At 44.8% G+C, this 12,912-nt stretch overlaps 1 protein-coding gene across 1 annotated transcript in view; it reads right to left on the reverse strand.

Annotated features, from left to right (window-relative positions):
• The window catches only part of GFPT1 (glutamine--fructose-6-phosphate transaminase 1), a 43,569-nt gene that overhangs the window by 10,599 nt on the left and 20,058 nt on the right, over positions 1-12,912 (reverse strand). The window contains exons 9-14 of the mRNA XM_066639521.1: positions 11,184-11,289; positions 10,044-10,207; positions 7,333-7,428; positions 6,827-6,924; positions 5,954-6,074; positions 1,331-1,488 (exon numbers count right to left, since the gene is read on the reverse strand). Coding sequence (XP_066495618.1) covers positions 1,331-1,488; positions 5,954-6,074; positions 6,827-6,924; positions 7,333-7,428; positions 10,044-10,207; positions 11,184-11,289 — 743 coding nt within the window. The remainder of the gene's footprint in view (positions 1-1,330; positions 1,489-5,953; positions 6,075-6,826; positions 6,925-7,332; positions 7,429-10,043; positions 10,208-11,183; positions 11,290-12,912) is intronic.

The following is a 12,912-nucleotide window of genomic DNA, read 5'->3' on the forward strand; positions in this document are numbered from 1 at the left end:
ATCAGAAGCTGAACTGGCTCTGCCATCGTGAAGTGGACACCAAATCTTAATGCAATCCACCATCACTTACTGGGTTATTAATTTTACCGCAGGAGCCAGAATATCACCAGTCTGGAACATCACACTGTGATATGATGCCAAGGATCGGTTTTGTCCTGGGAAACTGACCTATCCTGCCCGGGACAGAGCTGATCCACGTGTTCAGCTAAAGCAGCCATTTTCAACCACTGTGCCGTGGCACACTGGAGTGCCAAGAATGGTCCCCAGGTGTGCCGCGGGAATTTAGGAGAGGAACATTTATCAATAGGACCATTGGGGGATATGAGCCCCCAACTGACAGCACAGTGTGCCTTGTCAATTGCCAAAAAGCTGATGGTGTGCCTTGACCATTTTAATGCCTTGTCAGTGTGCTGCAAGATGAAAAAGGTTGAAAATCACTGAGCTAAAGCATGGGGCAGAATTGCTCTGGAATCTCATTCACACTGGCCGCTGGCTACCCGGGGGCCACTCGTCTGTGGTGTCTTATTCTGGTAAGGTATTCGGTATTCCTGGTATTCAGGCAGGGCACACAGATTCCCTGAGATGGGAACTGTCAGAGTGACTTGCTCACAGCCATCTATATTGACACAAAGCTTTCTCTTGCAAGATACAGATATTCAAGCAAAGGACTGTTGGAGCTCAGCTTCAGCAACTCAGACAAGCAGACTGCACTTCAGCAGTGATTTAGACTGCACGGATTTGGCAAACAGCAATCTGGAGTCTGAAATCTGGAGTTGTCAATAACTGCAAACACTGAAATACCCAAAAGGCATGAACCAAAGAAACCAGGGTCAAAAGGAATATGTTTTATCTCAGCCTCCTAGCTTTCAATTATGTTCCATAAGCTGTTACCCCTCACCTGCCCACAAGAGTGAACATGGCACATGGCTTAGAAGCAGAGATCCTGTTCAGCCTCGAACCCTGCAGGTGATATCTTTAACCGACATTTTGCAATGTAACTTACCTCAAAGAGTAGCATGCAAAGTGAGAGCATTCGGTAACACCTTCTGAATGCTCAGATACACTGAGAAGGAATCCTTATCTCTTTCTGCTCCCTTGAAAAAAGATGTTCACCCATTTTTGCCCAGCCCACAGGTGTAACAATTGGTCCCTGTTGCGTATAAGAAACGTTGGGCAGAAATGACTTAATCCCTTTTTATACATGCACTTCGATGGGGAAACAGTGCTAATGTACTGCCAGATATACAAATCCGCATTATGCGTTCCAGTAACAAAATGCAACCTTTCTTGGAGTACAGCATCAATGTCTCTGGCTATAAAGGGTTCTCACCTTTGTGCTGGCAACTCCAATCTCTGGACCAGCATTGATGTGCACTCCGCAGTCTGTTTCTCGGGATATGGAGCTACCTACGGTGTTTGTGATTCCTACAGTAAGGGCTCCTCTCTCCTTGCAATACCGAAGGGCCATCAGAGTGTCTGCAGTCTCACCTGCAAAGACAGATGGACAGTTAAATACAAAAGCTAGAGTCATAACAAATGGCATCTAAGTTGGTTATTTTTGCCCTTTTGCTTAGCTCCACCAATTAAGCACAATTGAAATGCAATGGGATATAAAACATTTCAGTGGGAAGCAGAGATATTTTTTAATTGATGTAAATTCCTATTCTGAAGGAAAGCAGAAAGGCATATTCTTTGGGATATTCCCTCCTCTTTGGGAGGTGACGGCCAGTTGCCGATTCCCCTCCTTGAGAGATCTTCAGTTTTCCCAGCCCAGACTGACAGAACTAGGAGACCCCTTACACTAAACCAAACACATAGCCTTGACAACACTAACAAAAAAATAAACAAGGTTGAAGGCAAGAGAAGACCATCATCCCAGGAACGCTAACTACCTGTTTTTCTTAAGAGCAGGAATTTATGGCACACATAAAATGTCCTGTTTTCTCTGAAAAGGCAGGAGGACATTCAATATTCTTCAAGTTATATCAAATTAATAGTGACAGAACTACTTTAACAGTGGGCATGTGGTTGGCTCAGGAATTGTCAACATGAAAGAATCTTCCAGAGGACTCAACACTCAATAGCAGCCTCTGTGGAAGTAAACATGTCCACTGTATAGTGTTTTGTAAAAGCATGAACATACACATCTGTGTGGCTACTCAACAGATTTCTTCTAGAAGGGAACAGCTCAAGAAGGGAACAGCTCAAGAAGGCCACAGAAGTGACTGCCCTCCCAAGAGACAAAGACCATGAAGGTCAGTGTGCCAGAAGAGAAATGTTGGAAATCACTACTTTAGACCCATACCTTGAAACATATTTAGGGTCATCTTCTGTGCTGGTGTTAAACCCTGTGCAGCACAATACTATCTTGCGCTGGAACAGCGAGACCAGGAGCCTTGCACTATATCCAGGGCAAGACTGGGGCCAGAATTGGCTCAGCTGGAAGCAAGGGGAAACTCTTCCTCTTACCCCTGGGTAAGTCACCACACCTTTAATAGGTCTCCTTGGACCTGCGTCACCTCAGGAGGTGATGCAAGTCTGAAGAGAACAGAGTGGCTTGGAGCCACTCCATGCTGCTCGGGGATGGGATTCAGCATAACTGCCAGGTCCCAGCCCTGTCTTCTACTCCCCATTCACCCCCTGGAATGCCCTCTGCTTGCCCTCCCCCTGCCCAAGAACACCCCCCTCCTGCCTCCTGCCCTTCTTCCCCAGACCCGAGTCAGCCAAGCTCCGCCGGCACAGCCTTCCTTCTCCTTATCAGTGTGGAGGCTGGATGCAGCCTCCGTGGGCCAGTGCATGTCCCTGTGCCGGCCCAGCCGACACACAAGGAGGCACACATTGTTTTATGGCATGTTTGTGACGCTCCTGGGCCGGTGCAAGGAACTTGCGCCAGCCTAATCGATAGTTAAGATTGCACCCTTAGTTCATTTCACTTGACATTTCTTATATCCAAACCTCAGAGAACACAGGGTACAATTCTACTTCCCTCTCAAGTATGCTTGTTGGAGGGCTTGGGAGAGACATTTGCCCTTCAATCTGAAAAAAAAGGGGAAGAGCAAGCAGCAGAGATTCCTGCTGCTTTCTGCTTCCTCCACACCCCAGCACGGATAGAGATAAATCCCTGCCTCTTCCCAAAGCTCTCAGTACACCAAAGAATTGGGATGGGAGTTGGTGCAAGGACAAGAGAAACTGGCTAGTAAACCAATATTTGCAGCTCCCTTGCATGCATTCAATCCCTTGCATGGATTCAAGCCTCTGAATCCATACAGTTTAAATCTGTAGTTTATATATGAAGCTTAGTATTAAATGCAACACTCACTTATTATTTTATTTATTTATTGGATTTATATTCCACCTTTAACATAAGAACGTAAGAACAGCCCCACTGGATCAGGCCATAGGCCCATCTAGTCCAGCTTCCTGTATCTCACAGCAGCCCACCAAATGCCCCAGGGAGCACACCAGGTAACAAGAGACCTCATCCTGGTGCCCTCCCTTGCATCTGGCATTCTGACATAGCCCATTTCTAAAATCAGGAGATTGATAGTTAAATAAATAAATAAATGACCAAAAAAAATAAAAAAAATAAAAAAAAATGAAATCAGGAGATTGCGCATACACATGATGGCTTGTAACCCATAATGGATTTTTCCTCCAGAAACATGTCCAATCCCCTTTTAAAGGCGTCCAGGCCAATCGCCATCACCACATCCTGTGGGAAAGAGTTCCACAGACCAACCACACGCTGAGTAAAGAAATATTTTCTTTTGTCTGTTCTAACTCTCCCAACACTCAATTTTAGTGGGTGTCCCCTGGTTCTGGTGTTGTGTGAGAGTGTAAATAGCATCTCCCTATCCACTCTGTCCATCCCCTGCATAATTTTGTACGTCTCAATCATGTCCCCCCTCAGGCGTCTCTTTTCTAGGCTGAAGAGGCCCAAACACCCTAGCCTTTCCTCATAAGGAAGGTGCCCCAGCCCCGTAATCATCTTAGTCACTCTCTGTTGCACCTTTTCCATTTCCATTATGTCTTTTTTGAGATGCGGCGACCAGAACTGGACACAATACTCCAGGTGTGGCCTTACCATCGATTTGTACAACGGCATTATAATATTAGCCGTTGTGTTCTCAATACCTTTCCTAATGATCCCAAGCATAGAATTGGCCACCTTCACTGCCACCACTGCCTTCACTGCCGACACTTTCATCGACCTGTCCACCACCACCCCAAGATCTCTCTTGATCTGTCACAGACAGCTCAGAACCCATCAGCCTATATCTAAAGTTTTGATTTTTTGTAAAGTCATGCACATTGGGTGGACACTTTCATCGACCTGTCCACCACCACCCCAAGATCTCTCTCCTGATCTGTCACAGACAGCTCAGAACCCATCAGCCTATATCTAAAGTTTTGATTTTTTGCCCCAATGTGTATGACTTTACACTTACTGACATTGAAGCGCATCTGCCATTTTGCTGCCCATTCTGCCAGTCTGGAGAGATCCTTCTGGAGCTCCTCACAATCACTTCTGGTCTTCACCACTTGGAAAAGTTTGGTGTCGTCCACAAACTTAGCCACCTCACTGCTCAACCCTGTCTCCAGGTCATTTATGAAGAGGTTGAAAAGCACCGGTCCCAGGACAGATCCTTGGGGCATACCGCTTTTCACTTCTCTCCATTGTGAAAATTGCCCATTGACACCCACTCTCTGTTTCCTGGCCTTCAACCAGTTCTCAATCCATGAGAGGACCTGTCCTCTAATTCCCTGACTGTGGAGTTTTTTCAGTAGCCTTTGGTGAGGGACCGTGTCAAACGCCTTCTGAAAGTCCAGATATATCATGTCCACGGGTTCTACCACATCCACATGCCTGTTGACCTTTTCAAAGAATTCTATAAGGTTCGTGAGGCAAGACTTACCCTTACAGAAGCCATGCTGATTCTCCCTCAGCAAGGCCTGTTCATCCATGTGTTTTGAGATCCTATCTTTGATGAGGCATTCCACCATCTTACCCGGTATAGATGTTAGGATGACTGGCCTATAGTTTCCCGGGTCCCCCCTCTTTCCCTTTTTAAAGATAGGCGTGACATTTGCTATCCTCCAATCTTCTGGTACCGTGGCCGTTTTGAGGGACAAGTTGCATATCTTAGTCAAGAGATCTGCAACTTCATTCTTCAATTCCTTAATATTCCTTAACTTCATTCATCCATCCTTGGGTGGATGCCATCAGGGCCCGGTGACTTATTGATCTTTAATTTATCAATGAGGTCTGAAACATCTTCTCTTTTAACCACTATCTGACTTAACTCCTCAGTCAGGAGGGGCTGTTCGGGCAGCGGTATCTGCCCGAGGTCTTCTGCCGTGAAGGCAGATGCAAAGAACTCATTTAATTTCTCTGCCTTCTCTAAGTCTCCTTTTATCTCCCCTTTCCCTCCCTCACCATCCAGAGTGCCAACTGCTTCTCTGGCGGTTCTCCCCTTTCTCCCCAAAGAGCACCCAAGGTGGCTAAGCAATCAAGATTAAAATACAAAGCAAAATAAAATATAAACAAACATTAAAAAAGAACAGTTAAAACAAGATAATTCCCTGTTTGCTTTTAATCTTGTACTTAGAATGCGAAGTTGCCCTTTTCCAGGAAAACTTGCATATGACCTAAACATGCTTGAAGTCATTACTGATATCAGAATAATGGCCAGGGGGTTCTTTTCACCATCTGTATGGGATTAAGGGAGTGGCTAAGAAGAGCTTTGTGTCGAGAGCACCTTCAGGGAAACCTTCAGGTGAACATGTGCTCATAGCTCCATTGGATTTTAACCTTCCTCTCTAGCATCCCATATCCAAAGACATGAGCTAAACTGGCTGGTGACCTACTCTTGTAAAAGGCAGCAGTTCTCAGCCTGGGGTTCTTTCATCTTCATTTGCCCACCTGTCCAGCACTTCCAGAAAAAGAACCAACCTGACTGACTGATAAAAAAGCACACATCATCTCTGAAGACGGGAGTGTTCCTGTCCAAGAAGTCACTGGCTAACTCCACCATGACAGGCAATTCTGTCAGTTCCTCCAGCACTTGCCGTGTCTGAAAAAGAGGAAGCAGCATATTTCCCAGTCCAGGAAGCAGTGTGGCAGAGTTTGGGAGGGAGGACTTCATCCTGCCTTCAACCTCAATCTATGCTTTATTTTTAAATGAGCAAGGAAAGGGAGTGTCAAATTTGACTTTTTTGTGGGTTGCAAACACACAAGTATCCAGGATCAGCACTGTTCACATGTAAATACAGATTCTTCAGAACAGAAAAGAAGTCTTTCAAGTCTTCCCTTAAGTGGGAATTATAGACAAAATACAGAACCACGCCCTGGAAAGCTTCACGTATTTGAGCCTTGCTTCACTCAGATACCTCAACTGCAGACCTAGATGGAGGTGACAAGCAGCCAGGCCTCTAGTATTTCTAAGGGCCATCACAGCTGCACACGTGGCCAAAAAAGCAACTCCACTCCCCAGAGCATAACCATGAAGGTCAACGCTCGTGACAGTACAAGGCATTGCATAATTTATTCAATGTGCTTGATATACAGTGAGCCCTCTTTATCCGTGGGTTCAGCACCCGTGGATTTCAGTATCAATATGTGCTGAGCCCGCGGCTGGAGGACCTCACAGAACCTCCCGGACATAACCAAAGCACCTGGTTGTGTCCAGGAGGTCCTGTGAGGCCCTCCAGGAAGATTTAATTATCCATGGAAACTGGTAACCACAGATGGTCCTGGAACAGATCCCTAGTGTATACCAAGGGCCCACAGTACTGCTTAGAAAAAGATCTAAAGTCAGTCACTTACTGCCATTCCAGCATGGTAACTTGTTCCACAAGCAATAAGAATGAGACGTCGACACCTCTGGATCTCCTTAATGTGATCTTTCAAGCCACCAAGATTTACTGTCACAAGACATGGCAATTTAGGTATTAAACACAGCATAGAAAAAGTCCTCAAGGAAAAGGAAGAAACAAACTGTCTTGAGGATTATTTGGTCAGTTTACATGAGGTGCTCTGCCATTCCCCCACCTTCATCACCTTCACACAAAAGGAGGAGAAAAAAAAACTGGTTCAGGCAAGTGGATCAGCCTGCTTGCTGACTGGGGCCAGTACCAAGTAACCCCACAGTAATCCTAAGCAGTGGAGGAAGAGAGACCTGCTCCTCCAGAAAAAGACCCCAGGAGAGGAGCAGCACAATGATCTTTATGTTCCAATGGTCACAGGTCTTGCTGGAGGAAAACAAAAACTGTCACACTGAGCCATGTTTCAACAACAAAAGAACAGCATAGTTGCATATTTGCTTTAATTACCAGTGTAGTCGTCAAAGTTGACTCTTCCTCTCATAGTGTTAACAACAGATTCTGGTTGTTCAAAGATTTCCTTCTGCATGAACGAACTGAAGTTCCCTTTAAAACCAAAGGAAAAGGCACTGGGTGTGCACAATATTATAACTTTGATCCTATTTGCAAAACCACCCTAACCCCAAAGCAGCAGTTAGTCTACTGTGCTGTCCTCCACAACAGAAGCAATGAAGAAGGCAGCAACATCTTCATCTCTAGGCCAACCACAAGAACATTTTACAGAACATGGGCTACTGTGCAGAAATGGCATATTCCCAGCCTGAGTTGGATTCCAGCAGGAAGGTTCAGCAGCTAGATACCAAGGAATGGCTCCAGGATGCAGATCTCTTGTTGTCTTATGTGTTCCCTGAGGCATTTGGTGGGCCACTGTGAGATACGGGAAGCTGAACTAGATGGGCCTTTGGCCTGATCCAGCAGAGCTGTTCTTAAACCACAGAAGTACGTTTAGCCTTCTGAGCAAGATTCAGCCTCGAGTTGCCAACCCACAAGCAGAGAGGTACAGTGGGCCCTCCTCATGGGTGAACTTGGCATCCACAGATGCTGAGCCCATACTGCAGAGGGTTTCCCAGAGGCAACCAGAAGCCACTTCTGGCTAACGCCAGTGGCTTCCAGTCACACCCAGAAGGTGTTCTGAGCCATGTCTGTGAGACTTCTGAGGAGGCTGGGAGGCCGGGCATGCCATCCAGGTAAGTTATTGCGGCAGCATGCCAGATCCACCCAGGGATTCCAGCATCCACTGATTTTTGGAATCTGCAGGGGGTCCTGGAAAAGATCTCCTGCAGATACCGAGGGCCCACTGTATAAAAGTAGTAAAAGTGATAGAACAAGATTCTTTGCAGCTAAATTTGGAGAAACAGGAAGATCTGACCCACCATGTTCCATTCCCCCTCCAAAAGACTCCTACTCTGGAAGACTAAATGAGGAAGACAGGTGAGTGGTGACAGTGTTTTTCAAGTGGTGTTCCTCTTATATTTAGCAGGGTAAGAGTAACTGTCCCTCTTCACTCCAGCAGTGTCCTTTCTAGTGGCTGTCTACTGGTGTTCTGCTGCATCTTTTTAGATTTTAAGTCCTTTTGGGACAGGGAACCATTTAGTTCTTGGACTTTGTAAACTCCTTTGTGAACTTGTTGTTGAAAAGTGGTATATAAGTGGCAGGAGGTCTGGTCTAGATGGTAGAGCGTTTGCCTGAAGATAACATCCGCAGGTGGCCAGTTCGAGGCCACTGGCACCATGAATGGTGAGACCTTGAAGCAGCTAACAAGTCGAGTCGAGTTATTCCACCTGCTCTTTGGTGTGAGCGAAGAAGTGCCTTGGCTGCCCTCCATGTGAGAGATGAAGGAGCTGCTTGTCAGCTTGCATGGGAGGAAACTGGAGGCCAGAATGTGAAACCAGATCAGAAAGAAACACCTGAATGCTGTGGTTCTTGAAAGATAGAACCTTCTTTCAACTGTAAAAATCCCTACGGGGATTTAAATAGCCTGCCTATGTAAACCGCCTTGAATAAAGTCTGAGGAGAAATCTGACGACCAAGAAAGGCGGTATATAAATACCTGCAGTATTATTATTATTATTATTATAAGTACTAATGATGATGGCGGGTGACACAAAGAATGAATATTGGTATATGGGCGAGTTGGGAAGGGGAGGAAGAACAGGCACAGCAGGATTAAAATGGTTTGAAAAAGCAACCTTGGAGAAGGCCTTGTTTTACATTACCTTGGGGGACAAATTAACACTTGCCTTTGTTTTACCCCCTGCCCCCATTGTCACGGGATGGGGCAAGTGCCTTTTCCCTTAAGAGGGTTTAAGCTGGTTGCTGGGCAGAAGATCCAAGGCTACCCATGTGTAGTTTATTATTAATTTAGAGGATAAAACCTGGGTGTGGGTCCTCAGGAGTTCATCACAGGAACAGCAGGAAGAAGGAAGCTGGGGCTAGCAGCTTTTGTGCTGAAAGAGATGCTGTATGGCTGACCTGTAATGTTGGTAACTTTTAGTTTGTTTATTTAGCTAACCTTTTCTTGTTTTATTCTACTGTAATGCATGTATTAATGTTTTTGGAGCAATTGGAGCTCCCTTCAAGTTTTATAATAAAAACCTTATATATGAAGATTAAGTGCAATATTTTGACCAAGGAAATGCGTTTTAAAAGAACCTGGATGCTTGTGGCAATATAAGCAGAACACCTTATCCTTAGGGGTTGGGTGGATTAAGTTGGTGGAAGAGGGTGTGGGCTACATCCTGCCTGGCTTGGGAATCCCCTCTAATCTTTCACTGATTCCAAGGGTGATGTTTGTGACATCCATAGCAGAAAAGGAAGAAAAGACAAGAAAAATGAAAAAGTCATGGCTAGGAGGGCAAGGTGGTGGTGGGTTTCCATCCCTCCTTCTAACCCAACCCTGGATAACAGGAGACCACAAGGAAGCATGAATTTCTGAAAGGTTGCTTGGCAGACTTAAGAGACCCGGGTCACAAGAACATTTGAGAGGCAAGGACCAATCATCAATAGGACAGCAAATGCATACAAAAGGTCCTGCGTTCAACTTTTGGCATCTCTGGCCAAAAGGCTGAGAAAGATCACTCCCCACGCAAAACCCCAGGACTACACAGGGCTCAGTGGACCAAATGTGCGGTGGTTACGAGCAGCGTCATATGAAGACATACCCTTCATGATCTGCTGAAGCTCCATCTGCAGGGTCTGGACAGCACGCCCAGGGTGATCAGCAGCTGTGCGCTTGATTCTGTGTATAGAGAGACGACCATCCACAACAGCCGCCACATCATCGTCTTCCAGAAAAATCACTCTGTTGGTGTGTTCAATAACTGCACTGTAAGAGTTGAGAATGACACTGAATGAGGGGAGGGAGGAAGCAACCACTGGTGTCAAGTCCTCTGGTGTCAAGAACTAAGAGACTGCAATCTGACATGCTAACTTTGTAATTTAATCCTTATTAGATGAAAAGCAAACAATGATTCTTTGACAACAAGCAAACAATGACAATTTCCCCTGCATCTCAAAGCTTCACAGATGTTAGAGGTTTTCCTAAACCATGTTAAACACTAATAGCATCTCAATCTCAACTGTTTCACAAACAGCAGAAGATAAACATGCATATCATGTTGGGCAACTTTTGTAAGTGACACCTGTAGCACAACCCTTCTTTAGAGGAGCTCAGGATGGCTGCACATCAACCCTGAGAAGTGGTTTAAAGCAAGACAAGTGAGTTGCTCAAGGCCACCCTGCTTGCAACGTAGTTCAGCAGAGAGTGGACCCTGCATCTTCAAGTCCTAGTCACCACACCTAGCAACTTATGTTTGTTACAAGTCTCTAAGACAGCAATTTTCAACTGCTGTGCCACAAAAGGTCTGTAGGTGTTTGGAGCACAGCGGTTGAAAATAACTGAAAAACTCTTCTGGGTTCTGCATGTGTTCAGCTCTGTTTCCAGGGCAACTATCTGTAGTAATGAATTGTCTGCAGGTAGAGAAAGAGAGAAAGAATTTGTTACGACAGACAGTTGCCCTATAAACAGAGATGCAGAACCTGGATGAGTCTCTCAGAAGACAGACATGACATCACAATTTTACTTCTATTGAGCTTTGGTGAAGAATGACGACTATAGAGGTCAAAGATATGCCTATTAGCTGTAGTTCCAGAGTGACTCACGATGCATCCTCCTCTCTGGCCCTCACAGTGAAGACAGTAGCCCACCACTGCATCAGTCCCACACTCAACCTTCTCATGACCACACCCTGTGGAAAGCCAGCCACAAGGCTCCTCTCACCCACTCTGCAGCTGCCACAGACCTTGCATCAGATGCAAAGTAGTACTCCACAGCTTTCTCTTCCACAGGAAAGAGGCAGGTGGTACTGTCAACTCGGGACAGGTTGCAACTTCCTTTCTTGTCTTTGCCTGCAGGATCAGAAAGTTTGATTAGTTGTTGCCAAATGCCCACACTCAACTCCAAGCCAAACAACACACAGCATTCCTTCAATAAAACTTGCCTGAAGTCACAGTACCAACATGAAGCTTTGCTTTGTAAGTGTCACTGGGCCCAATTCACTGAGAATATTTCCTGCACAACCTCCACTGAAAGGAGAGGTGAAATGTTGCAAAGGCACAAACATCTTTTCATTTCAGTGTGACTACAACAGCCTTTCCACGGATTTTACTTCTATTGAGCTTTGGTGAAGAATGAAAGTCATAAATCAGGTCAATGTGAGCAGGGCAAAAACACATACTCCCCTCTACAAATAATAATGTAACTGTTTTTATGACTGCAATTTCACCAGTGCTCAGTCTTTCAACTGGACAATTTCCAAGCAGTTTTGCATACATAAAATTGAAAGCTTCCTGGATTCAGTCTGTGCTTGTCACTAAAAAGTGCTATACAATATTCTAATTAAGTAATACATCTCTCAACTGGAAGTGAACTCAAACTGTATTAGGGAGTCACCACAGAACAACACAGACTTGGCAGTTTCACACTAGCTGTAAACGCTGGTTTCCTAGTAGGTAACAATTGTTCAGGATCATTTTGTTGAAGATACTTGGGGTATTTGGAGCACATGGTTTGTGGATCCTATCCTATGAGAAAGAGAAGATATTGTACTGAAGTGGCGAAGAACACACTGTATTTTCTGAAAACAATGGACAAGTGGTCTGTCCAAAAGCCACTTAAATGTCTTTTCATATCAGGAAGCCTCTCTTATTTACAAGGATTGTTCAATACAATCCAATACGCGCGCGCGCACGCACACACACACACCCTCCCCGAACCTCTTCTGCTTGGCATTCAGCACTGGAGATCATATTTGAATGTTTAGGAAGAACACTATACACAAATGATCCAAAACATACTGAATTGGCTTTTCTTCTAATGACAAGAGTGGAAAATGGTTGCACTGAAATTTGCCTTGGTGTCACGCACACAATGCCCAATGCTAGGGAAAACATTTCCACCTATCTACTTGAGATGGTTCTCATTTCAACAAGGATTATCCACTGAATTTAATCTAACAGTCTGATTCAAATGTATGATTGATGTTAAATACACTCAGGACCAGCTTTCATGTTGATAAGGACTTAAACAACTCTAGCTCCATTAAACTAGGAAGTCAGAACTCCTCAAATTTGTACCCTGGTTTCAAATTAACAAATCAGTAGAAGACCGAAAAACCAGAAAAGGGCAAAGAAGGGTTAGGTACTCTTTTACTAAGTGAGAAAACCCACACTTGATTACTGCATGCAGATCTTCCCCACACACTGCCATCTCTTTAATATGTGGCCATTGCTTTCCATTAAACACAAATTGAGTTTCTTCGACACATGTAAGTTACACAGATCAGCAGCTGAAGCTGCACATTTGTGTATGCCCAAACATCTCTGTATCCTGGAAATAAGCCAAACAAATGATTCTTTTAAGAAACTTATTGATAGAATATGCATTGTGAGGTTTGTTCACCTTTTCAAATACAAAAACAATAAGCTACATATTAAAAAGGCAGTGCTCACTTAAAAATCAATTTATTAAGA

The sequence above is a fragment of the Tiliqua scincoides genome, chromosome 11 (genome assembly GCF_035046505.1).
Source record: "Tiliqua scincoides isolate rTilSci1 chromosome 11, rTilSci1.hap2, whole genome shotgun sequence".
In the NCBI taxonomy this organism is placed as follows: domain Eukaryota; kingdom Metazoa; phylum Chordata; class Lepidosauria; order Squamata; family Scincidae; genus Tiliqua; species Tiliqua scincoides.